The sequence below is a fragment of the Oncorhynchus clarkii genome, chromosome 33, assembly GCF_045791955.1.
Source record: "Oncorhynchus clarkii lewisi isolate Uvic-CL-2024 chromosome 33, UVic_Ocla_1.0, whole genome shotgun sequence".
Taxonomy (NCBI): Eukaryota; Metazoa; Chordata; class Actinopteri; order Salmoniformes; family Salmonidae; genus Oncorhynchus; species Oncorhynchus clarkii.
In genome coordinates, this window is record NC_092179.1 from 26,230,790 (window position 1) to 26,257,005 (window position 26,216).

General features: G+C 45.5%; 1 protein-coding gene across 1 annotated transcript in view; it reads left to right on the plus strand.

Annotated features, from left to right (window-relative positions):
- The first annotated feature begins 9,922 nt into the window (after positions 1 to 9,922).
- LOC139392961 (plexin-A4) overlaps positions 9,923 to 26,216 on the plus strand; it is a 141,577-nt gene continuing 125,283 nt past the window's right edge. The window contains exons 1-5 of the mRNA XM_071141271.1: positions 9,923 to 9,969; positions 10,992 to 11,115; positions 16,574 to 16,727; positions 23,624 to 23,723; positions 24,488 to 24,602. Coding sequence (XP_070997372.1) covers positions 9,923 to 9,969; positions 10,992 to 11,115; positions 16,574 to 16,727; positions 23,624 to 23,723; positions 24,488 to 24,602 — 540 coding nt within the window. The remainder of the gene's footprint in view (positions 9,970 to 10,991; positions 11,116 to 16,573; positions 16,728 to 23,623; positions 23,724 to 24,487; positions 24,603 to 26,216) is intronic.

Sequence of the window (26,216 nt, forward strand, 5' to 3'; positions counted from 1 at the left end):
AAATGGTGAGGGGTAATGTAGGAAACATACAGTATTAGGTAAATCAAATGGAGAGGGGTAATGTAGGAAACATACAGTATTAGGTAAATCAAATGGTGAGGGGTAATGTAGGAAACATACAGTATTAGGTAAACCAAATGGAGAGGGGTAATGTAGGAAACATACAGTATTAGGTAAATCAAATACAGGGGGGTAATGTAGGAAACATACAGTATTAGGTAAATCAAATGGAGAGGAGTAATGTAGGAAACATACAGTATTAGGTAAATCAAATGGAGAGGAGTAATGTAGGAAACATACAGTATTAGGTAAATCAAATGGAGAGGAGTAATGTAGGAAACATACAGTATTAGGTAAATCAAATGGTGAGGGGTAATGTAGAAAACATACAGTATTAGGTAAATCAAATGGAGAGGAGTAATGTAGGAAACATACAGTATTAGGTAAATCAAATGGTGAGGGGTAATGTAGAAAACATACAGTATTAGGTAAATCAAATGGAGAGGAGTAATGTAGGAAACATACAGTATTAGGTAAATCAAATGGTGAGGGGTAATGTAGAAAACATACAGTATTAGGTAAATCAAATGGAGAGGAGTAATGTAGGAAACATACAGTATTAGGTAAATCAAATGGTGAGGGGTAATGTAGAAAACATACAGTATTAGGTAAATCAAATGGTGAGGGGTAATGTAGGAAACATACAGTATTAGGTAAATCAAATGGAGAGGAGTAATGTAGGAAACATACAGTATTAGGTAAATCAAATGGTGAGGGGTAATGTAGAAAACATACAGTATTAGGTAAATCAAATGGAGAGGAGTAATGTAGGAAACATACAGTATTAGGTAAATCAAATGGAGAGGAGTAATGTAGGAAACATACAGTATTAGGTAAATCAAATGGAGAGGAGTAATGTAGGAAACATACAGTACTTGGTAAATCAAATGGAGGAGATGCTATTATGTTTGCCATGCCTTGTGTAACGTCCCTGTGAATACCTTAGAAACATGGTGTTAGCCAAAAACAACATGAAAAAGCCATAAACAGCGTGTTTTATGTATATCATGCTGACTGACTTTTTCTTCACTGAGCTTCTCTCACTTAAAAATTAATTATAAAATCTTCCCTCTGTGTCCTTACAGCTGTATCATCTACCCCCTTCAACTGTGGTATCATCTACCCCCTTCAGCTGTGGTATCATCTACCCACTTCAGCTGTGATAACATCTACCCCCTTCAGCTGTGGTATCATCTACCCCCTTCAGCTTTGGTATCATCTACCCCCTTCAGCTGTGGTATCATCTACCCCCTTCAGCTGTGGTATCATCTACCCCCTTCAGCTGTGGTATCATCTACCCCCTTCAGTTGTGGTATCATCTACCCCCTTCAGCTTTGGTATCATCTACCCCCTTCAGCTGTGGTATCATCTACCCCCTTCAGCTGTGGTATCATCTACCCCCGTCAGCTGTGCTATCATCTACCCCCGTCAGCTGTGGTATCATCTACCCCCTTCAGCTGTGGTATCATCTATCCCCTTCAGCTGTGGTATCATATACCCCCTTCAGCTGTGGTAACATCTACTCCTTTCAGCTGTGGTATCATCTACCCCCTTCAGGTGTGGTATCATCTACCCCTGTCAGCTGTGGTAACATCTACCCCCTTCAGCTGTGGTATCATCTACCCCCTTCAGTTGTGGTAACATCTACCCCCTTCAGGTGTGGTATCATCTACCCCTGTCAGCTGTGGTATCATCTACCCCTGTCAACTGTGGTATCATCTACCCCCTTCAGTTGTGGTAACATCTACCCCTTAAAGCCATAAATATGTGTTGTTGATTTTGACTTGTTAGGATCAATATTATCATGTATCACTGTTGGGGGCTAAACACTGAACGTACTATGATGAACTCCCTGATAGAGCAAGGCATAGTTTGCCCTTGCCAATAGGAAGTCCATTCACCCTTTTCTCCAGTGTCCTCTTGTATAACCCTAAGGAGGTGGAGGCTTCCTTTTTGAGAAGTGATACATACTGTATGTAATGAGGATAGGCTTGTGTGTTCTTTTGAAGAAGGCCTTTTGATTGTTGGGCGTTTGATCGCCGGGGTTTTGTTGTCGCCGCGGTAACAGGATAGATGCGATATTGATATCGGAGCCGCTTGGACTCATTCCTCCTTATCTTTGATGTTCATCTCTGCTTTGTCTCGTTACACTGACCCAGTCTACTGTGGAATTATTAGTGACAAAGGGTTGTTTTGGTACCTGTAGCCACTCTAGTCTAGCCTGGTTTCTGATCTGCTTGTGCTGTCTTGCCAACCCCTACAGTATGTGTGACAATAGGAGTTGGCAAGATGGCACAAACAGATGTGAAACCAGGCCAGCTGTAGTCAGGGCACCCCAGGTCAAAGAAAATGACTGAATCTTCTCAGTCACTGTCGTCCCTTCAAGGTTGTAGCCAGATCAAGAGCGTGTCGCCCTGCGAGCTGATAAGAGTCAGCTTGGGCAGTGAAGCAGTGGTGTGTTTAGCAGAGGTGTTCATCTGACATCATATCTCAGAAAGGTTAGGCTGTATATCACTGAAGACTGGTGGGAGGAGCTATAGGCTCATGGTAACCCCGAGGTGAACCTGTCTCCTCTCCTCCCACAGAGCTACCTCTATTAACCCCTTCACCCCCAAACCAGGGTCCATATCCCCTCCCCCTGATCACCACACATCACCAACAGACAGGAAGAGCAGCAGGAAGATGGAATTAAAAGAGTAAAGGTGTTATACACAGTATGTTCTGATGACAGGGTCACACAGCAAGACAGATAAACCTGTTTAATAAACGCCGGGCCTGATGGGATCTAGCCGGGCCATGGTATGTCAGATAAAACGACTTACGCCGCCCCGGCAGACAGACCCAGAAGGGGCCTCAGATGAAGGAACTTGTTGCCAGGGTTTTTGACAGTTGCTGAAATTGCTTTGCGAGTCTGAAAGGAGATGGGCCGGCAGTGGGGAGAGGCAGCTGCAGTGTGTGTTTACCAGGGGCCAGATCGACGTGGATGGGAGATCGCTACCTCTCCAGCGTGTGTGTTCGTGAGTGTGTGTGTGCATGTGTGTATGTCTGCAGGTTGATGTAGACGCGTGTGTGTCTGTCTGGGGTGTGAATGGATGGTGGCTGCAGGGAGGCTGGTGGCTGCAGGGAGGCTGGTGGCTGTTGGCTGGTCATGCTGATGACACGCTGTCTGACATCCCACTGCTTTGACTCAGACAGTTCATCACCAGGAGTAGTTCACTGGGGCACATTTTATATATACATATATATATATATATATATATATATATATCGCTACCTGTGTGTGTGTTTGTGCGTGTGTGCACACACGCACACACACAAATGTTCCATATATATATATATATATATATATATATATATACACACACACACACACACACACACACACACACACACACACACACACACACACACACACACACACACACTAATTTTCCACTTGGTGGGACTGTAGGGGCACAGTGTGGGGGTCTTGGCCCTGGGCCAGCAGCTCAGTCACAGGGATCTGCCTCTACACCGGGGGGTTATGGGGTCACAGCCACTGATTCAGGTAATGACCCCACCACCCAGGGACTGGGACTCCTGCTCTCTATCGGTCTTAATGATGCCAGAGGGGAAGGGGCTAGGGGGTTAGAGAGGCCCTAGTCAGGGGGAAGGGGGTTAGAGAGGCCCTAGTCAGGGGGAAGGGGGTTAGAGAGGCCCTAGTCAGGGGGAAGGGGCTAGGGGGTTAGATAGGCCCTAGTCAGGGGGGAGGGGGTTAGAGAGGCCCTAGTCAGGGGAAGGGGCTAGAGGGGTAGAGGGGCCCTAGTCAGGGGGAAGGGGGTTAGAGAGGCCCTAGTCAGGGGGAAGGGGCTAGGGGGTTAGAGAGGCCCTAGTCAGGGGGAAGGGGCCCTAGTCAGGGGGAAGGGGGTTAAAGAGGCCCTAGTCAGATGGAAGGGGCTAGGGGGTTAGAGAGGCCCTAGTCAGGGGGAAGAGTCTGGGTAGAAATGCCTAATTTGGGGAGTAGTAGTATTCTGCCTTGTGTTGTGGTTCCTGGACTCACCGAGATGACGTTCCGGCGCTATGTCTCATAGCACAGTATGATATTATCCAATGCATTTTTATACCTTATATGTACAGTGATTGCTTGGCTAATGTACGGGGTTCAGCCACTCAGAGACACATGCATAAGAATCAGGGAGGAATCTGTAACGGTGCCCTGTTTTTCCCCACACATTTGCATTAGGTGTAATTTAGGTAGTCAACCCATCAGTATGTGATGGTGAACAGTCAAGATGGAGGACTGTTCAACCTCTAACCTCCCTCAGATGTAGAGTGCATATTGAAGTGTGCTTGTGACGTTGCTGATGGAGCACCGTGTCTCAGCCAGCCTCTGGAAAGTTAATAGGTTTCATTTCCCTCTCCACTTGACCTTTTCTGTTCCTCCCTGCATTAAATATGCATTAGACCTAAAGTCTGTCACCACAGCCTGCTACATCCGCACCTCACCCCCCCAAACCTCCTCACCCCACTCACCTCACCTTACCCCTCAACCCTCCTCATCCCCCTCACCTCACCCCTCACTTCACCCCCCAAACCTCCTCACTCCACTCACCTCACCTTACCCCTCAACCCTCCTCATCCCCCTCACCCCTCACCTTAACCCACAACCCTAGAGTAGAGTACTGTATAGTACTGTAGAGTAGAGTACTGTATAGTACTGTAGAGTAGAGTACTGTAGAGTAGAGTAGAGTACTGTAGAACACTGTAGAGTACTGTAGAGTAGAGTACTGTAGAGTACTGTAGAGTAGAGTACTGTCACATACAGTACTGTAGAGTACTGAAGAGTAGAGTACTGTAGAACACTGTAGATTAGAATACTGTAGAGTACTGAAGAGTAGAGTACTGTAGAACACTGTAGATTAGAATACTGTAGAGTACTGAAGAGTAGAGTACTGTAGAACACTGTAGATTAGAATACTGTAGAGTACTGAAGAGTAGAGTACTGTAGAACACTGTAGATTAGAATACTGTAGAGTACTGTAGAGTAGAGTACTGTAGAACACTGTAGATTAGAATACTGTAGAGTACTGAAGAGTAGAGTACTGTAGAGTACTGTAGAGTAGAGTACTGTCACATACAGTACTGTAGAGTACTGAAGAGTAGAGTACTGTAGAACACTGTAGATTAGAATACTGTAGAGTACTGAAGAGTAGAGTACTGTAGAACACTGTAGATTAGAATACTGTAGAGTACTGAAGAGTAGAGTACTGTAGAACACTGTAGATTAGAATACTGTAGAGTACTGTAGAGTAGAGTACTGTAGAACACTGTAGATTAGAATACTGTAGAGTACTGTAGAGTAGAGTACTGTAGAACACTGTAGATTAGAATACTGTAGAGTACTGTAGAGTAGAGTACTGTAGAACACTGTAGATTAGAATACTGTAGAGTACTGAAGAGTAGAGTACTGTAGAACACTGTAGATTAGAATACTGTAGAGTACTGAAGAGTAGAGTACTGTAGAACACTGTAGATTAGAATACTGTAGAGTACTGAAGAGTAGAGTACTGTAGAACACTGTAGATTAGAATACTGTAGAGTACTGAAGAGTAGAGTACTGTAGAACACTGTAGATTAGAATACTGTAGAGTACTGAAGAGTAGAGTACTGTAGAACACTGTAGATTAGAATACTGTAGAGTTCTGTAGAGTAGAGAATCATACTACATTGTGATTGACTTTCTGTTATGAATAGTAGGCTAGCATTAAAGCTATATTTGTCTGTGTGTTTACTAGGGACATGAAAGGGTCATAATCTTGTTGGAAAGGCTGGCAAATCCTCCTCATTCTTCTAATTGAGTCACATTATCAAAGGCTTCAGGAAACAAGAGTGAAGATTAGTTCCATTCAGCCACCAATCTAATCCATTCATGGGGCTCTCTCTAAACGTGTCTCCACCAGCATTTAATAACACTACTGTTTATTCAAGTTGAAATAGATGTTTGATGTTTAACTGTCTGAGGGAGGATATCCGTTTGGATTGATTCAGCTCTCTAGACGCTGCCAGACTTCTAATAGATCTGGGAGTGGTCGTGCGATGTGAGCAGGCTGAAGACTATCACAGCTCTCAGCCTGAACTGTTGTTTCACAAGACCCTATGATGACAATATACGTTAATTAAGCGATAAGGCCCGAGGGGGTGTGGTATATAGCCAATATACCACGGCTAAGGGCTGTTCTTATGCCTGGATACAGCCTTTAGTTATGGTATGTTGGCCATATACAACAAACCCCCAAGGTGCCTCATTGCTATTATAAACTGGTTACCAACGTAATTAGAGCAGTAAAAATACAAGTTTTGTCATGCCTGTGGTATACAGTCTGATATACCACAGCTGTCAGCCAATCAGCATTCAGGGCTCGAACCACCCAGTTTATAAAACCAAAAATTCCACTGATGGTACAGTATACAATCTACTACAATGTTAGAGTACAGACAGTAATGTTGTATAGTATCTTTATAGTATAGTTTACAACTTCTCATTTATATTCCCTAAAACAAAAGTGGTTTTACTGCTATTACTGACACAGTTGGTGTTTTTCAAGGATATATGGTTTGGTAAAAACAGACGTATCAACTGTAGCTTAGCTACGACAACACAGAGAGAAGCTATGGAGAGTCTAGGCCTGCAATCTGCCTCCCTCATACAGAGCATATTGGCGCTGTTTTCTCCCACTAACCTCTGATTAGAGCTCTCCGCTAACCGCCACTACCGCTCACTGGCTACGTCTGAACGGCTGCCAACGCCTGGGCAGTGGCGCAGAGAGAAATGCGAGAAAGAGGGGACGGGTGTAGGGGGAGAGCGAGGGAGGAGAGAGAGAGGGAGAGACTGAATTCAGAGATGAGCAAGTGACCGTCAATACAGAGTCAGACAGACCATCATGGATAGATGTACCCTAAAGTCATCATGGATAGCTGTACCCTAAAGTCATCATGGATAGCTGTACCCTAAAGTCATCATGGATAGATGTACCCTAAAGTCATCATGGATAGATGTACCCTAAAGTCATCATGGATAGATGTACCCTAAAGTCATCATGGATGGCTGTACCCTAATGTCATCATGGATAGCTGTACCCTAAAGTCATCATGGATAGCTGTACCCTAAAGTCATCATGGATAGCTGTACCCTAAAGTCATCATGGATAGCTGTACCCTAAAGTCATCATGGATAGATGTACCCTAAAGTCATCATGGATGGCTGTACCCTAAAGTCATCATGAATAGATGTACCCTAAAGTCATCATGGATAGCTGTACCCTAAAGTCATCATGGATAGCTGTACCCTACAGTCATCATGGATAGCTGTACCCTAAAGTCATCATGGATAGCTGTACCCTAAAGTCATCATGGATAGCTGTACCCTAAAGTCATCATGGATAGCTGTACCCTAAAGTCAGAGAAATCAGTTTCCAGTCTCAGTATAGCCCCCCCCCCCCCCCAATCAGATCAGATCTTTTGCAAATGAGTGGGCAACAGATCAGAATTTGGCTATCGGTGTAAACGCAGCCATAGAGTCAAAGCCAAGTTAAGCCAGATCTGAAGGGTAATCATTAGTAATCATTAGTAATCATTAGTAATCATGATTTCTTTCATCTCACCCAGTTAGTTTAGCTTCTTATCAAATCTTTCGTGAGAAGTTTAAAAGATAGCTAGACGTGTAAAGCCATGACACCATTATTCATGGACAGGCCTGATACCTTACCCCTAGCCATCTGCCCTTCAAGTCCAGCCATTGTCCCTGTTCGGAGTGCTGTAGGTTATTAGACGTTTTCATTGTGTTATTTTGTCCTATGGAATGAGTTACAGTTACTGTTGCACAAGTACAGAGGCTGGAGGCTCCAACACACACATTTCAATAAGCAAAATGTGAAAAGGGCCAAATTTTATTATTTTTTATGTGGCAATTGAATTCCCTACAACCTTCATATGCAGTGAATATAAGCCAGTGTGTTACAGAGAAGAGGTGGCTAGAGTCAGAGAGATAGAGAGGAAAAGAGAGGGAGTGAGGGAGGGAGGGAGGGAGGGAGGGAGGGAGGGAGGGAGGGAAGAAAGAAAGAAAGAAAGAAAGAAAGAAAGAAAGAAAGAAAGAAAGAAAGAAAGAGAGGGAGGGAGGGAAAGTTGGTGGAGCAGTTTGAGATCACTCCAGGTATGATTGATCTTCAATATTCCCAACGTATTCCTCCATGTTCCACGGCTCATTTGCATTACGAGAAAAACAAATTCCCACCCAGCTCTTCTAATGGACTGATTTACTTCACTAATGATAATGTATTAATGAGCCCAACCTGTCAGGTGCTCTGATGATCACTCATCAAATGGCAGCACCATATCTATCAGATGCCTAATCATGTCCACATCTTGGTACAACACAAAACAAACTTGCAGAAAGATACACACTCAACTATGCATGCTCAACACAAGTACTCAGAGAACATACAATAAACATCCTCAATTATCTCTCTCTCTTTCTCTCTCTCTCTCTCTCTCTCTGTCTCTCTCTGTCTCTCTCTCTCTCTGTCTCTCTCTCTCTCTCTCTCTCTCTCTCTCTGTCTCTCTCTGTCTCTCTCTCTCTCTCTCTCTCTCTCTCTCTCTCTCTCTCTCTCTCTCTCTCTCTCTGTCTCTCTCTGTCTCTCTCTCTTTTCTCTCTCTCTCTCTCTCTCTCTCTCTCTGTCTCTCTCCGTCTCTCTCTCTCTCTGTATCTCACTCTCTCTCTCTCTCTAATGCTTCCTGTGTTTTCAGGCAGAGTTATGAACATGTCATTGTGAAGACATCAAAGTAGATCTCTACAGTCTGTCCTGCCACTGTCAGCGTCTCTACAGGCCCTGCCATTTACAGACGGCCTGCGAGTCCCACAGAGATGATGTCATGAAACGCCCTCAGGGCATTACGAGCGCCCTTGTTTATGACTCCTAAAAGCAGTGCCCTATTAAATTAAAGTGCACTATCCCACAAGTGTCAAAGGGATCCATGTCAGATTTCACAGACACATGCTGCCCCATAGCTTTCAGACCCTAAAATGGCAACCCTGAGAACCCCCTCTATTGATTGTGACTGCACCGCTAGCCAAAGTGCCCTCTGTGGTCGGACCGTACCATTACCGGGTGGTTTCGGGGGGGGGGGGGTATCACATTATTCATTCAGGTTCCCTCTAATCACAAACTGAAGGAAAGAAGGAGAAGGAAGAGAGAGAAGTTGTTAGATTTGACACGTGTGATGTTTTAGAAAAGGCTTCTGGCAGGTGAGTTAACAGCATGAAATAGAGATTTCTCTCCTGAGCCACCAGGCAACAGGATTGGTTCCCTCCCCCTACATCGCTCTGCATGGTACCCTTATTTACCTCTCTGTCTCACTCATCTTCTTCTCTCACGCACGCTCACGCATAGACACACGTAGACACGGGTGGCGAGAACCAACCCGTAGCCAACACACCCACTCCAAACACATCAATACTGAATCAAATACATACAACACCCATGCAGGTACAGGCACTCAGGTGTGTGTGTGGGAGTGTATAACTGTATTCTCTCTGGGGTTTTGTGTACTGTGGGGTTTATTAAATCAGCAGTACAATGGGGAACAGGAGGCCTGATGCAGAACACAAAGGGAAGCTCTCTGGTTAAAGCCTTCTCAGACCTGCTTAGCAGAGGAGCTGAGAAAAAGACTATTGAAAAGCCTCTGAATGATTGTTGCCTTCCCTAAATCTCCTCTCTTCTGTTCTCTCTTCTCTCTCTCTTCTTTCACTCCGAAGCAGATTACTTCTTCTTCTTCCATTCTGTCTGCCGGCTTCTTTTCTCCACGCTAGGTCGCTTAAAACTTCACAATGCAGACACATCTCATCCCCCCGATGAAAAGCTTCTACTGCGGAAGGTATTACTGTATCTCAGCCGTCATCCAGCCTCCCAGAAGTCCCTTCTATCATTCTCTCTGAGGACTTTGGCTCTCTGTGGGATTTGCTGTTAATTGCTTGAGAACTTTGTTTAAATCAACGAGGATTAAACTGAATAGGTTTTACGGGGATTTAATGGAGGAGGAGGTTAGGGGTTATAGTGGAGCGTCGGGCCGCGGAGTGGTAGGTACAGTACAATGGTCTTTTGGTAGTTGATATAAAGTTTTGTGAGAGTATATCCATACTTTCTTTACTTTCTACTTTACCCAGGTGTCTGTACTCTTACCCAGGTTTGCCAATGTTCCCAGCCTCTCTGTGTGAATATCTATGTGACTGTCTCATGGGAGTTAGAGGCGTTCCCTATACCTGCTGCTGAAATAATACAGCCGTTTAGATGTTCTTAGTAATGCTGTGGCTTTGGGAATGTAAACCAGAGGCAGCGGCCCACTGTCAACAGATACTAGTGTGTGGAAACGTGAACTACACAATTCTCCCAGGGACAAAAGCAGAGAGAAAGAGGGAGTTAAGTCTATTTACCAACCCACATAATATAATGGGAATGGATTAGACCACCTGGCCCTGGATTAAGAGGGGGGTAATCCATCCCTTGCTCCCCATCCCCGCCCCCCACCTGCACTTGGCACTGCCCATGAATGGCCCTCATTAAGATGGCCTCACAAAGACAGAGCCTGTCCCCCTTCTCCCAACAGAGCAGCTCCACTTCCACAAATAGAGGCGGCCATTGTTTTAGGGTTGTCCAGTCACAGTGAATGGCGAGTATCCGTGGATAAAGCTCTGGTAGAAATATGATGAATGTCTCCGTATTAATATCACCCCAGGTATTTCCACTTCTTTCACACAGGTAACTAACATTCTTCTGGTTTCCCAGGCGCTTAGCAGGTGGGACAAGCCATGTGAACGAGGCTCCAATGGGGTTGACTGAAGGCTGCGACGGGTGTTACGGTGAATAACCTCCCCCCTCTGTTACTTTGTGTTCCCACAGGTGCACCAGGAAGGAGAACTGCGAGCGCTCGGCCGAGCCCCGGCGGTTCGCTTGGGACATCAAGCAGTGCGTCCGCCTCAGCGTCCACCCCAGCAACATCTCCGTGTCCCAGTTCAGCGTCACGGTGAGTGGTGACCACTTCGCACGGTCAAAGTGTGTTCAAAACACTGCTTCCTCCTTGGTCCTGTCCACTAGGCACGGAAACAGAAAACCTTTTGAGACGGAAAAATGTAATATTGCCATTCTTATTGGACATCTTCAGATAGCGCCTCCTCCGTTCGGAAATGTTTTCTCTCATTTCGTGCCCCACTGAACCTGACCAGTCTAAAATGAAAAAGAAGTGTCTGGCACAATGACCGATATTATTGCATTTTAGTAGGCTTACAGTTACTATGGTGACCAGAAACCCTATCAGTATACAATATACCATCATCTGGTATTGCATCCGATGACTGAATGAGCGGTCACATCGGAAAAATCAGATTAGGAAAAAAACAGGAGGCGCCCAACCGTTTTAGTGGTCCAATGAACCATGTCATAGTTGAAGGTATTGATGTTGCGCCTCACTAACACGGTTAAGCCTGGGGAATCATCTTTAGCCAATGGCCATAACGTAATTATCCCCTCACATGTCACAGGTCCTTACAGATCTGTCCATCAAGGCCAGGGTTTCCCCTAGCATTACCTCATGCCACCTAGCCATCATCTAATCATCTGTATATTGCAGCTGTGTTCTGTCTCTGTCTATCTAGACAACGCGTTATTATCGTTGGCTTCCAGGCTTCCACAGACTTCTGCGTAATGATCAGTGATACTGGGGGTTATATAGACGCTGTGTAGCTGCTGCTCTGATATTGTTCATGGAATCACTGGGGTGATGCTGTTTTGCTGGCACTAAAAACCTGGCCTCGTACGCACCATCCTGGTCTCGCTTCACTGGAACAGAATGGAAGCTCGCGAGATCAGGATGGTTCGTACAAGGCTACTGAAAACCTCCCTAGAGGGAGATTTTCAATGACATCGTAGTGAACATAACACTGGTTATAATAATGACATAATTTCACTCTGTTTTGCCCACTGGGTGGGTATTATATAGAGATACAGCATACCCTACCAGCTGATCTGATATTGTGTATGGAATCAGCTGGGATTGTGTTGTGTTGCTGGCACTAAACACCTCTCCCTCCACACTAGAGGTATCTACTGGTCAGTCTGCTGTCTTAACACCTTTCCCTCCACACTGCTCAGTCTGCTGTCTTAACACCTCTCCCTCCACACTAGAGGTGTCTACTGGTCAGTCTGCTGTCTTAACACCTCTCCCTCCACACTAGAGGTGTCTACTGCTCAGTCTGCTGTCTTAACACCTCTCCCTCCACACTAGAGGTGTCTACTGGTCAGTCTGCTTTCTTAACACCTCTCCCTCCACACTAGAGGTGTCTACTGGTCAGCCTGCAGTCTTAACACCTCTCCCTCCACACTAGAGGTGTCTAATGGTCAGTCTGATGTCTTAACACCTCTCCCTCCACACTAGAGGTGTCTACTGGTCAGCCTGATGTCTTAACACCTCTCCCTCCACACTAGAGGTGTCTACTGGTCAGTCTACCATCTTAACACCTCTCCCTCCACACTAGAGGTGTCTACTGGTCAGTCTGCCGTCTTAACATCTCTCCCTCCACACTAGAGGTGTCTACTGGTCAGTCTGCTGTCTTAACACCTCTCCCTCCACACTAGAGGTGTCTACTGGTCAGTCTGCTGTCTTAACACCTCTCCCTCCACACTAGAGGTGTCTATTGGTCAGTCTGCTGTCTTAACACCTCTGCTGTCTAAGGTCACTGTATGACTGTATGAGTCTTGCTGATCTGGGCAGCTCCTTTGAGGGACGCTGTGTGTGCGTGTGTGTGTGCGTGTGTGTGTGTACTCTCTCCTCTCTCCACCTGTGTTGTGTCGTGTCAGTAAACCCATCAAAGCAGGCCGTAGCCTTTCCCTCTTTCTCCCTGTGTAATCCTGGCGCCACCCACCAGGCGCCAATCAGATACACAGTACACAAACACTCCCCAGGACACTAGCCAAACCCTCTCTGTAGAATCACACCACCAACGGTTTATGGTGAATAAGAAGTGGACTGGTGTTTTTGGCGGATAGGGGAGACGGCAGAATAACAGACGGCAGACACCAGACGGCAGACACCAGACGGCAGACACTGGTGACGACAGAATAATGTCCACCAGGTCTCTTTAGCTATGTTCATGCTTGGAACTAAATTCCATTTTCATGTGCTTGGCTGGATATGTGTGTTCTGTAGGACTAGACTGTAGATCAGTACACCAGTAAATGCAACACACTGCATCCACCTGTCCATCTATGACAGTGGTATTCAGACTTTTTCAGCTGGGACCCCATTTTATCCGTCGGAATTTCTGGGGACCCCATTATTTTTGTGATAATTTATCATGACCCCACCCCCAAAATAATGACACAACCTTAAATTAGATTTTTACACCCACAAGTAACTTCAATTCATTACATTTTCATGTCTTAATCAAATAAATGGAATTTTTCAAATGATCTCATTAATCTGTGCCCCCCACACCCAAAAAAATTGATATTTATTTTGCGACCCCACTGCAGTTCCCCCCCCAACTTTGAATACCAACAATCTACGGTATCATTTCAATCCCATTTTATACGTAATGGGGATATGAGATTGCTTTTAATCTCTGCTGGCCAAGTATATAAACGTAAATCAGGAAGGGTAAGGTCATGTACAGATACTACTCTCAGGGTACTGTCTGAACATTCAGCTCCATGGGTGTAATAATAATAATAATCATGGAGAGCGAGAGTGTGTGTACACACACACACACACACACACACACACACACACTCTGCCTTGGCGTTCTGAGAGTGTTTAACCTTTCTCTATGCAACAGATCTCCCATCCAATTGATTGGTGAGACTGGGCGGGCAGGCAGGGCCAGTCCTTGACCTTTTAGTTATTAAATATTAGTTTAAAAAGATAAGCTGGAGCCCTCTACAGAGGAGTTTCTCTCTCATAAAAGCATTGATCTGCTTTTCTTCTTCATTTGCCCATTAGCTTTTCCTCTTGCGGTTGTTTTGGAGTGTCTCTGGGGCTGTTGTCTGTAGATATAACAGCCATCCTATAAAGACTTCCTAGAGCAGGTGCTAGTAAACTGACCAGATCGCTCCCTGTTGAGATAAAACACAATTCTAATAGCTTCACAGAGGAGGTCTGGACTCTACTGTTAGTGTTATTACAAGTATATTGCTGTATTCACATGCCTCCAGACAGAGAAGAGAAGATAATGACTTGTCACCAGGCTGCTTGTCTCTCACTACAATGAGAATTCAAATATGCTCACAGCTTGTGACAATAGATGTATTCACACATTGTAGTAGGATTCCAAAAGGCATATGGAATCTCACACTCTGTTTTCAGTGGATGACAGTCATAAGATGTGTCATACCAAGATGTGTCATACCATGTGTTATTACAGTATAATGCATCATATATTCAGCTGTCATAATCTGCCACATGTGATACAAATCAAGGAGGCATGTACAGTATGCATCTAAATGAACCACCCCCAGATCAACATCCTCCTCTTTATGTCACTATGGCAACCCAAGCCAATACGATCTATCACATCATAGCCTCCACGCGAGACGCAGTGTATTATTAAGGAGAGGCACGAGAACCTATTTCTCTCCATGTGTGTGTGTGATTCAATTGACACGGAACACAGCTTATTTTCCTACTCCATGTTTAGGCCCGGGCGGCTCGGGTTAGGGCCGCGACTGCTCCAAATGTAATTGAAGAAAACTTGCGCCACATTGCTCCTTAAAAGGAGAAAGAAATGAAGTGGGAAGAGGGCTGTGTCTCCGACCCTGGCTGCGTGTGGCTCCTCTACAGTAATAGGGAAGCTCCTGTATCTGTTCGGTGCCCAGCGACAGACTTTTCATTAAACACTAAACAGCAATATAAAAACAGTGCAGGTCAGCCCGTCTCACATCGTACAGGAGCTTCTCTGGCTCCGTATTAGAAATGTGCTGCGGCCAACAGCAGAATGGATGCAAGGCCTCCTCTATTTGCCACCTCAATATTTATACTTTGGTCTTGACCCATTCATATTTTTCTCCCCCTTTCTGACTTGTTCAAGGACTATTTTTCTACTCGTCAAGTACCCCCCCCCCCCCCCCACTCATCCTCTGCTCTTTAGAGAGGAGGGCAGTTTACTCAGCACTATCAACAACAGGAATCTACATCCTTCTCTTCCTCATTCCCTCCCTCCCTCCTGCCTGCTTGCATACTTGTTTCACTGTTTCTTTCTTTCTCTCCTTCCTTTTCTCATCCTGCCTCTTTCTTCCCTTCATTTCTGCCCCCCCCCCCCCCATACCTAATTTCCTCTCACCTTCCTCCTCTCCCTTTCCACCTAGCTCATCCCCTCCCTCCCTCCTTCCCCCCTCCCTCCCTCTCTCTCATGGACATGTACTCGTAGAAGTGGGATGTGAAATTGGCGCGGCCTGCCGCAGGGCATGGTGGGTAGCCCAGGGGGACAGAGCAAGGAGGGCATTGGCCTCCAACTGTTCACCAGATGACAAACAGTCAAAGAATCGCCAGCAGCCTTTGTAAAACACAGAGCTGATGCTCAACAAACATGTCCTGCTGTCTTCTTCTCTCCTTGTCTTTTTGTTTCTATCTCTCTCCCTCTTCTTCACTCTCTCTTTCACTCTCTCTACCTCTCCTTCACTCGCTCTCCCTCTCCTTCACGTTCTCTCTTTCACTCTCTCTCCCTCTCCTTCACTTTCTCTCTTTCACTCTCTCTCTCCCTTTCCTTCACTCTCTCTCCTTTACTCTCTCTCCCTCTCCTTCACTTTCTCTCTTTCACTCTCTCTCCCTCTCCTTCACGCTCTCTCTCTTTCTCTCTCATGTCCATTGAAAAGGTATTCATGTCAGAATGAGTTGATGGATGGGTGAGTCAGCGAGAGCCGTAGATGGTCCTCTGGACAGGAAAGACTTCCTGCCTCTCTGAAGACATCCTGTCATGTTGATGTTTCTGTTGTGATGTGCTAATATAGGCTGAGTCCCAAATGCCAGCCTTTTTCCTATATAGTGCACTGCTTTTGAACTAAGCCATATGGGCCACCTGATCAACAGTAGTGCTCTACATAGGGATCAGGGTGCTATTTGGGACACCAGAGCCTATACTGATGTGTGATGTGATGTAGGGTGAACTGCTACTCAGTTATGGAATATCTCCCAATTCTACTAATGGAATATCTCCCAATTCTACTAATGGAATATCTCCCAATTCTACTAATGGAATATCTCCCAATTCTCACGCCATTTGAGTCATTTAGCAGACGCTCTCATCCAGAGATACTTACAGTAGTGAGTGCATATATTTTCCTACTGATCCCCCGTGGGAATCAAACCCACATCCCTGGCGTTGAAAGCGCCATGCTCTACTGACTGAGCCACAAAGGACCGTTCCACCCCCTCCCTCTACTCCGCTCTTCTCCCCTGATGCCATATGTAACCCCCCTCTGTCTTCTCTCCACAGCTGATCCTGGAGGCCCATAACGTCCCAGAGTTGTCTGCAGGGGTCAACTGTACCTTTGAGGACCTGGCTGAGATGGACGGTCTGGTGGAGGGGAACCGCATCAGGTGCAGCTCGCCTGCCGAGAAGGAGGTGCCTCGCATTATCGTAGACAAAGGTCTGTAGCATAAGATACCTGACTGATTACAGACCAATCAAAGAGCTCGGTTTTGCTTTTGAGTATGTTATTTATTTGTATTTATTTTTACGTGGTTTACATGAGTGTATTGACGCTTCTGGAGGTGTTACTGATGAAGCCAAAACACTAACTAGTTTAAGTATGAAGCAAAAACACTAACTCATTAAGCCAGGGACCTGCTAAATGTGGGAACTGATTTGCGTCTCATTTGGGTCTTCGTGTGGTCTGGGGTTACGAGGGCTTACGTTCCCTGTTACCCATCGTAGCCAGGAAGCCCTCGGAGCAGCGCCCTAGAACGTGTTTAGTCACCCAATCAACTGTCATTACAGAGCGTTTATTTATTTACTCTCTCACCGAGGAGGTATGCTGACAGAGACATGTGGGACCCCAACAGCCCTGAGCGCGGGCAGATCACTCCACCTCTCCGGGACTCATTTCGAAGGCAAAGTGAAGGGGAGGAGCGGTTAAAAATGAATCCCGCTGCCAGAAAACGCTTTTGACAGCATTCATTCTCCGAGCTAAGCTTTCTTGTCCCTCTCTCATCCCTCGCTTCTCTCCTCCTCGACGTGGTTGGTTAACCCAGGTATAATTGAAAAGTGCACACATCTGGGCAGCTGCCTGGAGGACTGGTAATCTTTCATAATACCCAGACGTCTCCATGTGGAGATAATGAAGACGCTGCCGCGCCTCAAAAGAAGCAGGGGAGTGCTAACGCTAGCTGCTGCTTCACATTGGCTACGCTAACGCCTCCTCAAAAGTAGTAAGGGAGCACTAACACTAGCTGCTGCTTCACGTTGGCTACGCTAACGCCTCCTCAAAAGTAGTAAGGGAGCACTAACGCTAGCTGCTGCTTCACGTTGGCTAAGCTAACGCCTCCTCAAAAGTAGTAAGGGAGCACTAACGCTAGCTGCTGCTTCACGTTGGCTAAGCTAACGCCTCCTCAAAAGTAGTAAGGGAGCACTAACGCTAGCTGCTGCTTCACGTTGGCTAAGCTACCGCCTCCTCAAAAGTAGTAAGGGAGCACTAACACTAGCTGCTGCTTCACGTTGGCTAAGCTAACGCCCCCTCAAAAGTAGTAAGAGAGCACTAACGCTAGCTGCTGCTTCAGGTTGGCTACGCTAACGCCTCCTCAAAAGTAGTAAGGGAGCACTAACGCTAGCTGCTGCTTCACGTTGGCTAAGCTAACGCTGCCTCAAAAGTAGTAAGGGAGCACTAACGCTAGCTGCTGCTTCACGTTGGCTAAGCTAACCCCTCCTCAAAAGTAGTAAGGGAGCACTAACGCTAGCTGCTGCTTCACGTTGGCTAAGCTAACGCCTCCTCAAAAGTAGTAAGGGAGCACTAACGCTAGCTGCTGCTTCACGTTGGCTAAGCTACCGCCTCCTCAAAAGTAGTAAGGGAGCACTAACACTAGCTGCTGCTTCACGTTGGCTAAGCTAACGCCCCCTCAAAAGTAGTAAGAGAGCACTAACGCTAGCTGCTGCTTCACGTTGGCTACGCTAACGCCTCCTCAAAAGTAGTAAGGGAGCACTAACGCTAGCTGCTGCTTCACGTTGGCTAAGCTAACGCCTCCTCAAAAGTAGTAAGGGAGCACTAACGCTAGCTGCTGCTTCACGTTGGCTAAGCTAACGCCTCCTCAAAAGTAGTAAGGGAGCACTAACGCTAGCTGCTGCTTCACGTTGGCTAAGCTACCGCCTCCTCAAAAGTAGTAAGGGAGCACTAACGCTAGCTGCTGCTTCACGTTGGCTAAGCTAACGCCTCCTCAAAAGTAGTAAGGGAGCACTAACGCTAGCTGCTGCTTCACGTTGGCTAAGCTAACGCCTCCTCAAAAGTAGTAAGGGAGCACTAACGCTAGCTGCTGCTTCACGTTGGCTAAGCTAACGCCTCCTCAAAAGTAGTAAGGGAGCACTAACGCTAGCTGCTGCTTCACGTTGGCTAAGCTAACGCCTCCTCAAAAGTAGTAAGGGAGCACTAACGCTAGCTGCTGCTTCACGTTGGCTAAGCTACCGCCTCCTCAAAAGTAGTAAGGGAGCACTACCGCTAGCTGTTGGTTCACGGTGGCACAACGCTAATCCTGCTAAAGAGAAAAGAGGAAGAAAACCCCCTGAATTATTCCTCCTACCAATACTCTGCAGATGTTTATTTGTTTACCACATTTAGCGAATGTCTTTGAAATAGTTTTCTCTACATCAGTCTTCGTAGTGAATGAACAGGAGCTGGAGAGAAATCTGCTGGCCTAATGTAAAGGTGGGAAGGACTAAAGGCCTTAGAAGAGAGAGAAAGGCCATTCACATGGACACTTTCATTGTTATTGTTGATGTTGAGGCTGCCTGAATGCCACCCGTTTCTCTATGTAGTGCTTTTGGCCAGAGCCTGGTCAAAAGTAGTGCACTACATAGGGAATAGGGTGCCATTTGGGACTCAGCCTAGGATAACCATACACTAGCTAAATTAGCAGATGACTGGCTTTTTGGCAGTGGCCTCAGATGGGTGAGAGCCCAACGGTGGGATTGTGTACAGCATGGCATGAATAATAACACCTATAAGTATTGGGAGCGGGGCAAGCAGGCCACCATGAAATTACAGGGCTGAGGGACCCACTGAGGCCTAACACACACTAAACCCCTGCTTACAGTACAGAGGGGGACACACTTACAGTACGGGGGAGGGGGCACTTACAGTGTACATGGGCTATTACACCTTCACACCAAACCCGGACTCAATTACACACACACACACACACACGAAACAGACACGCCCACTCACCTACTTATACACAATACCTTTACCTAACCCTTCACACACACTGACATACACACACATCCTGTTGCACACACATACACACACACACACACACACACATACATACATACACACACACACACACACACACACACACACACACACACACACACACACACACACACACACACACACACACACACACACACACACACACACACACACACACACACACAACCTATGCACAGATGTATAACTGATAGAGTAAAGGGTACTCAGGGGAATTAGGAACATGTGTTCAGTGTTATGCCAAATGAACATCATGTCATTTATTTATTTAGCTTTATTTAACCAGGCAAGTCAGTTAAGAACACATTTTTATTTTCAATGACGACCTTTACATTAGGCTAGCTTTCTCTCCAGCTCCTGTTCATTCACTATGAAGTCTGATGTAGAGAAAACTATTTAAAAGACATTCGCTAACCTTCCGGTTACTAGTTCAACGCTCTAACCACTAGGCTACCCTGCCTCCCCAAAAAGCTGTTGATGCCGCAGTAACATGTTACCATGTATGTGACTGTCTGAGATTAAACCTGACTTGGCTGCATGGAGCAAGACTGTGTTAGGCTGCTGAGCTAAAGGCGTTAGGTCGATGAGCTGACACAAGTCTTCAGGCAAGGTTACTAATTACCACACCACTTCTTACACACACACGCACGCGCACACACACACACACACACACACACACACACACACACACACACACACACACACACACACACACACACACACACACACACGTCTGTGTATTTTGTCCTTTAGGAAACACCACACTAATGGATAGGGATGGAGTGCCTCATTAGGCAGCCATCTTGTTCAGGCAGTGTCAGAGAGAGAGAGGCCGAGGGGCCCTGCAGGGAGGGGGTAGTGAGCTAGTGATAGCAGCCTAGCAGGCATCAAGGTAACATTTAGGTGCTCTAATTAGGACAGATTCATTGTCAGCCACACTTTACCGTGATTGATGAACGATTCACCCCTTTTGTTAGAGAGAGAGCGAGCAAGAGAGAGAGAGGGGAGAGAGAGAGGAGGGATAGGAAGACAGGAGGAACACAAAGGGAAAGAGGGAAAGAGAGAGAGCGGGAGTGACAGAGAGAAGAGAGAGGGAACGGAGACGAAGACCGGAGCGACAGAGAGAGGCAGCGAAGAAGGGTAAAAGAAGACAAGAGTGACAGAGAGAGGGAGGGAGACGACAAGTTTCTCTTCCTGTCTTTGGGGGAGGAGATGTCTATGTCGGCCTGTTGAATTAAACATGGAGTCAGTCCTTCCTTAGGAAGCCAGACAGAAGGACAGGAGCAGACAGACTGTCTCTGTAGACACCTCCATTAACACACAGTCCTTCATTAGGAAACCAGACAGAAGGACAGGAGCAGACAGACTGTCTCTGTAGACACCTCCATTAGCACACAGTCCTTCATTAGGAAACCAGACAGAAGGACAGGAGCAGACAGACTGTCTCTGTAGACCCCTCCATTAACACACAGTCCTTCATTAGGAAACCAGACAGAAGGACAGGAGCAGACAGACTGTCTCTGTAGACACCTCCATTAACACACAGTCCTTCATTAGGAAACCAGACAGAAGGACAGGAGCAGACAGACTGTCTCTGTAGACCCCTCCATTAACACACAGTCCTTCATTAGGAAACCAGACAGAAGGACAGGAGCAGACAGACTGTCTCTGTAGACACCTCCATTAGCACACAGTCCTTCATTAGGAAACCAGACAGAAGGACAGGAGCAGACAGACTGTCTCTGTAGACCCCTCCATTAACACACAGTCCTTCATTAGGAAACCAGACAGAAGGACAGGAGCAGACAGACTGTCTCTGTAGACACCTCCATTAACACACAGTCCTTCATTAGGAAACCAGACAGAAGGACAGGAGCAGACAGACTGTCTCTGTAGACCCCTCCATTAACACACAGTCCTTCATTAGGAAACCAGACAGAAGGACAGGAGCAGACAGACTGTCTCTGTAGACACCTCCATTAACACACAGTCCTTCATTAGGAAACCAGACAGAAGGACAGGAGCAGACAGACTGTCTCTGTAGACCCCTCCATTAACACACAGTCCTTCATTAGGAAACCAGACAGAAGGACAGGAGCAGACAGACTGTCTCTGTAGACACCTCCATTAACACACAGTCCTTCATTAGGAAACCAGACAGAAGGACAGGAGCAGACAGACTGTCTCTGTAGACACCTCCATTAACACACAGTCCTTCATTAGGAAACCAGACAGAAGGACAGGAGCAGACAGACTGTCTCTGTAGACCCCTCCATTAACACACAGTCCTTCATTAGGAAACCAGACAGAAGGACAGGAGCCGACAGACTGTCTCTGTAGACCACTTCATTAACACACAGTCCTTCATTAGGAAACCAGACAGAAGGACAGGAGCAGACAGACTGTCTCTGTAGACACCTCCATTAACACACAGTCCTTCATTAGGAAACCAGACAGAAGGACAGGAGCAGACAGACTGTCTCTGTAGACCCCTTCATTAACACACAGTCCTTCATTAGGAAACCAGACAGAAGAACAGGAGCAGACAGACTGTCTCTGTAGACCCCTCCATTAACCTAGAGATCCTAGAGTCAGTATATATCTGATATAGTAGATATATAATTCAGACTAGAGATCCTAGAGTCAGTACATCTCTGATATAGTAGATAAATAATTCAGACTAGAGATCCTAGTCAGTACATCTCTGATATAGTAGATATATAATTCAGACTAGAGATCCTAGAGTCAGTACATCTCTGATATAGTAAATAAATAATTCAGACTAGAGATCCTAGTCAGTACATCTCTGATATAGTAGATATATAATTCAGATTAGAGATACTGGTCAGTACATCTCTGATATAGTAGATATATAATTCAGACTAGAGATCCTAGAGTCAGTACATCTCTGATATAGTAGATAAATAATTCAGACTAGAGATCCTAGTCAGTACATCTCTGATATAGTAGATATATAATTCAGACTAGAGATCCTAGAGTCAGTACATCTCTGATATAGTAGATAAATAATTCAGACTAGAGATCCTAGTCAGTACATCTCTGATATAGTAGATATATAATTCAGATTAGAGATACTGGTCAGTACATCTCTGATATAGTAGATATATAATTCAGACTAGAGATCCTAGAGTCAGTACATCTCTGATATAGTAGATATATAATTCAGACTAGAGATACTGGTCAGTACATCTCTGATATAGTAGATATATAATTCAGATTAGAGATACTGGTCAGTACATCTCTGATATAGTAGATATATAATTCAGACTAGAGATCCTAGAGTCAGTACATCTCTGATATAGTAGATATATAATTCAGACTAGAGATCCTAGAGTCAGTACATCTCTGATATAGTAGATATATAATTCAGATTAGAGATACTGGTCAGTACATCTCTGATATAGTAGATATATAATTCAGATTAGAGATACTGGTCAGTACATCTCTGATATAGTAGATATATAATTCAGACTAGAGATCCTAGAGTCAGTACATCTCTGATATAGTAGATATATAATTCAGATTAGAGATACTGGTCAGTACATCTCTGATATAGTAGATATATAATTCAGACTAGAGATCCTAGAGTCAGTACATCTCTGATATAGTAGATATATAATTCAGACTAGAGATACTGGTCAGTACATCTCTGATATAGTAGATATATAATTCAGATTAGAGATACTGGTCAGTACATCTCTGAAATAGTAGATATATAATTCAGACTAGAGATCCTAGAGTCAGTACATCTCTGATATAGTAGATATAGACATAAAATCAGTCAGCCCCTCCCATTGGTTGAGGTGCGCTGGGGTGTAATTATTAGTGCACACCTTTGCAAACAGTTAAAAAACGTTTTGCAACGGAAAACATTTCACAACAAAAACAAGCGTTTCTGTACAACAAATTCAGATAGGTCTCTCCCCGTTATGTTCCGTTTGGTTCTGTTTGTTTGCTAGTGAATACATCCCAGGTAATCTAATATGTTGGTGTGGTCTAACCCTGCTCATAGTGTTTTTCTCTGTATGCTCCCTCCCTCCCTCCAGCTGATCACCAGATAGTTCAGCTCTACCTCAAGTCCAAGGAGACAGGCCTGGTCTTCGCCAACACCAGCTTTGTCTTCTACAACTGCAGCGTCCACAAGTCGTAAGTCTACATGTCTAGTCTCAGTTACAGTCAGAATTACACGCTTATTAATTTTTTTTTAAAGGAAGTGTTGAAAATGTCATTATAAACTGTAACATATCATTGATGTTTGATACCCATAACTAAAGAATATTAAAGTAATGTCATAGTCTCTCTCCTCTCTCCTGTTCCTCACTCTCTCTCCTCTCTCCTTTCTCCTGTTCCTCACTCTCTCTCCTCTCTCCTGTTCTTCACTCTCCTTCTCCTCTCTCCTCTCTCCTTCAACTCTCTCCTCTCTCCTTTATCCTACTCCTTTCTCCTTATTCTTCTCCTTTCTCCTTCTCCTCTCTCCTGTCTCCTCTCTCCTATTCCTTTCTCCTCTCTCCTCTCTCCTTCTCCTACTCCTCTATCCTACTCTCTCCTCTCTGATCTCCCCTCTCTCCAACTCCTCTCTCCTCTCCCCTATTTCTTCTCCTCTCTCTCTCCTACTCTTCTTTCCTCATCCTTCTTTTCTCGCCTCTCGCCTCTCTCCTTCTCCTCTCTCCTCTCTCCTACTCCTCTCTCCTCTCTCCTCTCTCCCACTCCTCTCTCCTACGCCTCTCTCCTCTCTCCTTCTCCTCTCTCCTACTTCTTCTCCTCTCTCTTTCTCCTCTCTCCTCTCTCCTTCTCCTCTCTCCTACTTCTTCTCCTCTCTCCTCCTCTCACTTCCTCCTTCTCCTCTCTCCTTCCCCTCTCTCCTCTCTCATACTCCTCTCTCCTTCTACTCTCTCCTTCTCCTCTCTCAGGTGTTTGTCATGTGTGAGAAGCCCCTACCAGTGCCACTGGTGTAAATACAGACATGACTGCACCCACGACCCACGCACCTGCTCCTTCCAGGAGGGACGAGTCAAGAAGCCAGAGGTAATTTCAGAGGTCAAGGGTCAAGTGTAAACATGAGTTGATTATGATTATTATGGTCTCATTGGCTATTGAGATTCAGGATGTAGCGTCCTCATTGGTTCACTTGTGAATATCTTTAATAATACAGTCTGTGAGTGATCATATAAACCATAAACCATCAAACATACAGTTTTTATGATAGGGTCATACTTACTGTATATCCTGCATCATATAAGGCAAAGGAGTCAGCTACAGTACCATACTTAATCTGATATATCTGGCTCAGGCTTCCTATGCTTATCCTCCACGCCCAACAAGATGATTACAGACCCACCAAATCTAATAAAAATGAAACATTTCCTTTTCCCAGCCCTATTCCCAATGACAGCTTATTTCATGTGAATTATCAATAGTATTGGCACTGGCCTTTTCCCTTTGAAGCAGGACTCACTGTAATTAGACATCTTTACTGTGTAGCTTGATGAGCTACACAACAGACCTGGATTCTCTCCCTGGCACCACACCGGCCTTGAGGGTGTGTGTGTGTGTATGTGTGTGTGTGTGTTTGGGAGTGTGTGTATGTGTGTATGTGTGTGTGTGTGTGTGTGTGTGTGTGTGTGTGTGTGTGTGTGTGTGTGTGTGTGTGTGTGTGTGTGTGTGTGTGTGTGTGTGTGTGTGTGTGTGTGTGTGTGTCTGTCTGTCTGTCTGTGTATGGGTTGTGTGGTGTTGATGGAAGGTATGGCAGTAGGGCAGCATGGGGAGGAACTGTGTAGTTAATCTGGCCCTCAGGGCATCCATGATGAAGATCCCTGTCTTGATGTCTGTTGCCAGGCGCTCCACGACAAGCAGGAACAAGCTCAGGGAGGGTTTTCCTCTTTTGATGAGTTTTATGCTCCATGATTTAGAATCCCACATTAGAACACCATCTCTGCCCCGAGCGATTCAAGCACATGCAACGTGTATAAACGTAGCTGGAATAAAAAAATAATAATTAGATATTCATTATCTCTTTGAACTGCTCCGAGAGTAGGTGAGACTTAGCTTGGCGTTTCAGGATCCAATTAACACTTGTGTTGGTGGTCAATATTGACCCAGGGATAATAGTAGGATTCTTCTCATTGTGTTGACTGACAAAAACCCCAGCTCCCAAGTAAAGCTGGGGGGATTTAGCATAGGCACGTTAATGACATCTCTCCCCAACATGTTTTTGTTTGACTGTTGTTTTAAAAAGCAGGTGTTTCTGTCCGCCTAACGAGCTTAATTTGGATTTAATTAACCTCGGGATTGGGGGTCGGGGATTGTCGCTACGTTCAACGTCACTGCGAATTAATGGATTTGCCTCGCATGCGCGGGTGCACTCGCACATAGACACATAAACGTACACGCACACACACACTCCCCCCCAACCCTCCACCACTCCAAGCCGAAGACAATGACATGTCAACTTTGCTCAGACAAGTGGGATGGCCCCTCGCGGCGACCCTGGGATAGATGCATTTCACTATATTATTCCAATGAAGGGATTTCAGGAAGTCGATCTGGGTAATCCGCTGATGTTTTGTAATGAGCGACGTGATGCAGAGGCCTCCCGCTGACTGAGCCCCCTGTTAGTATGCACAAAGATAAATCACTAAA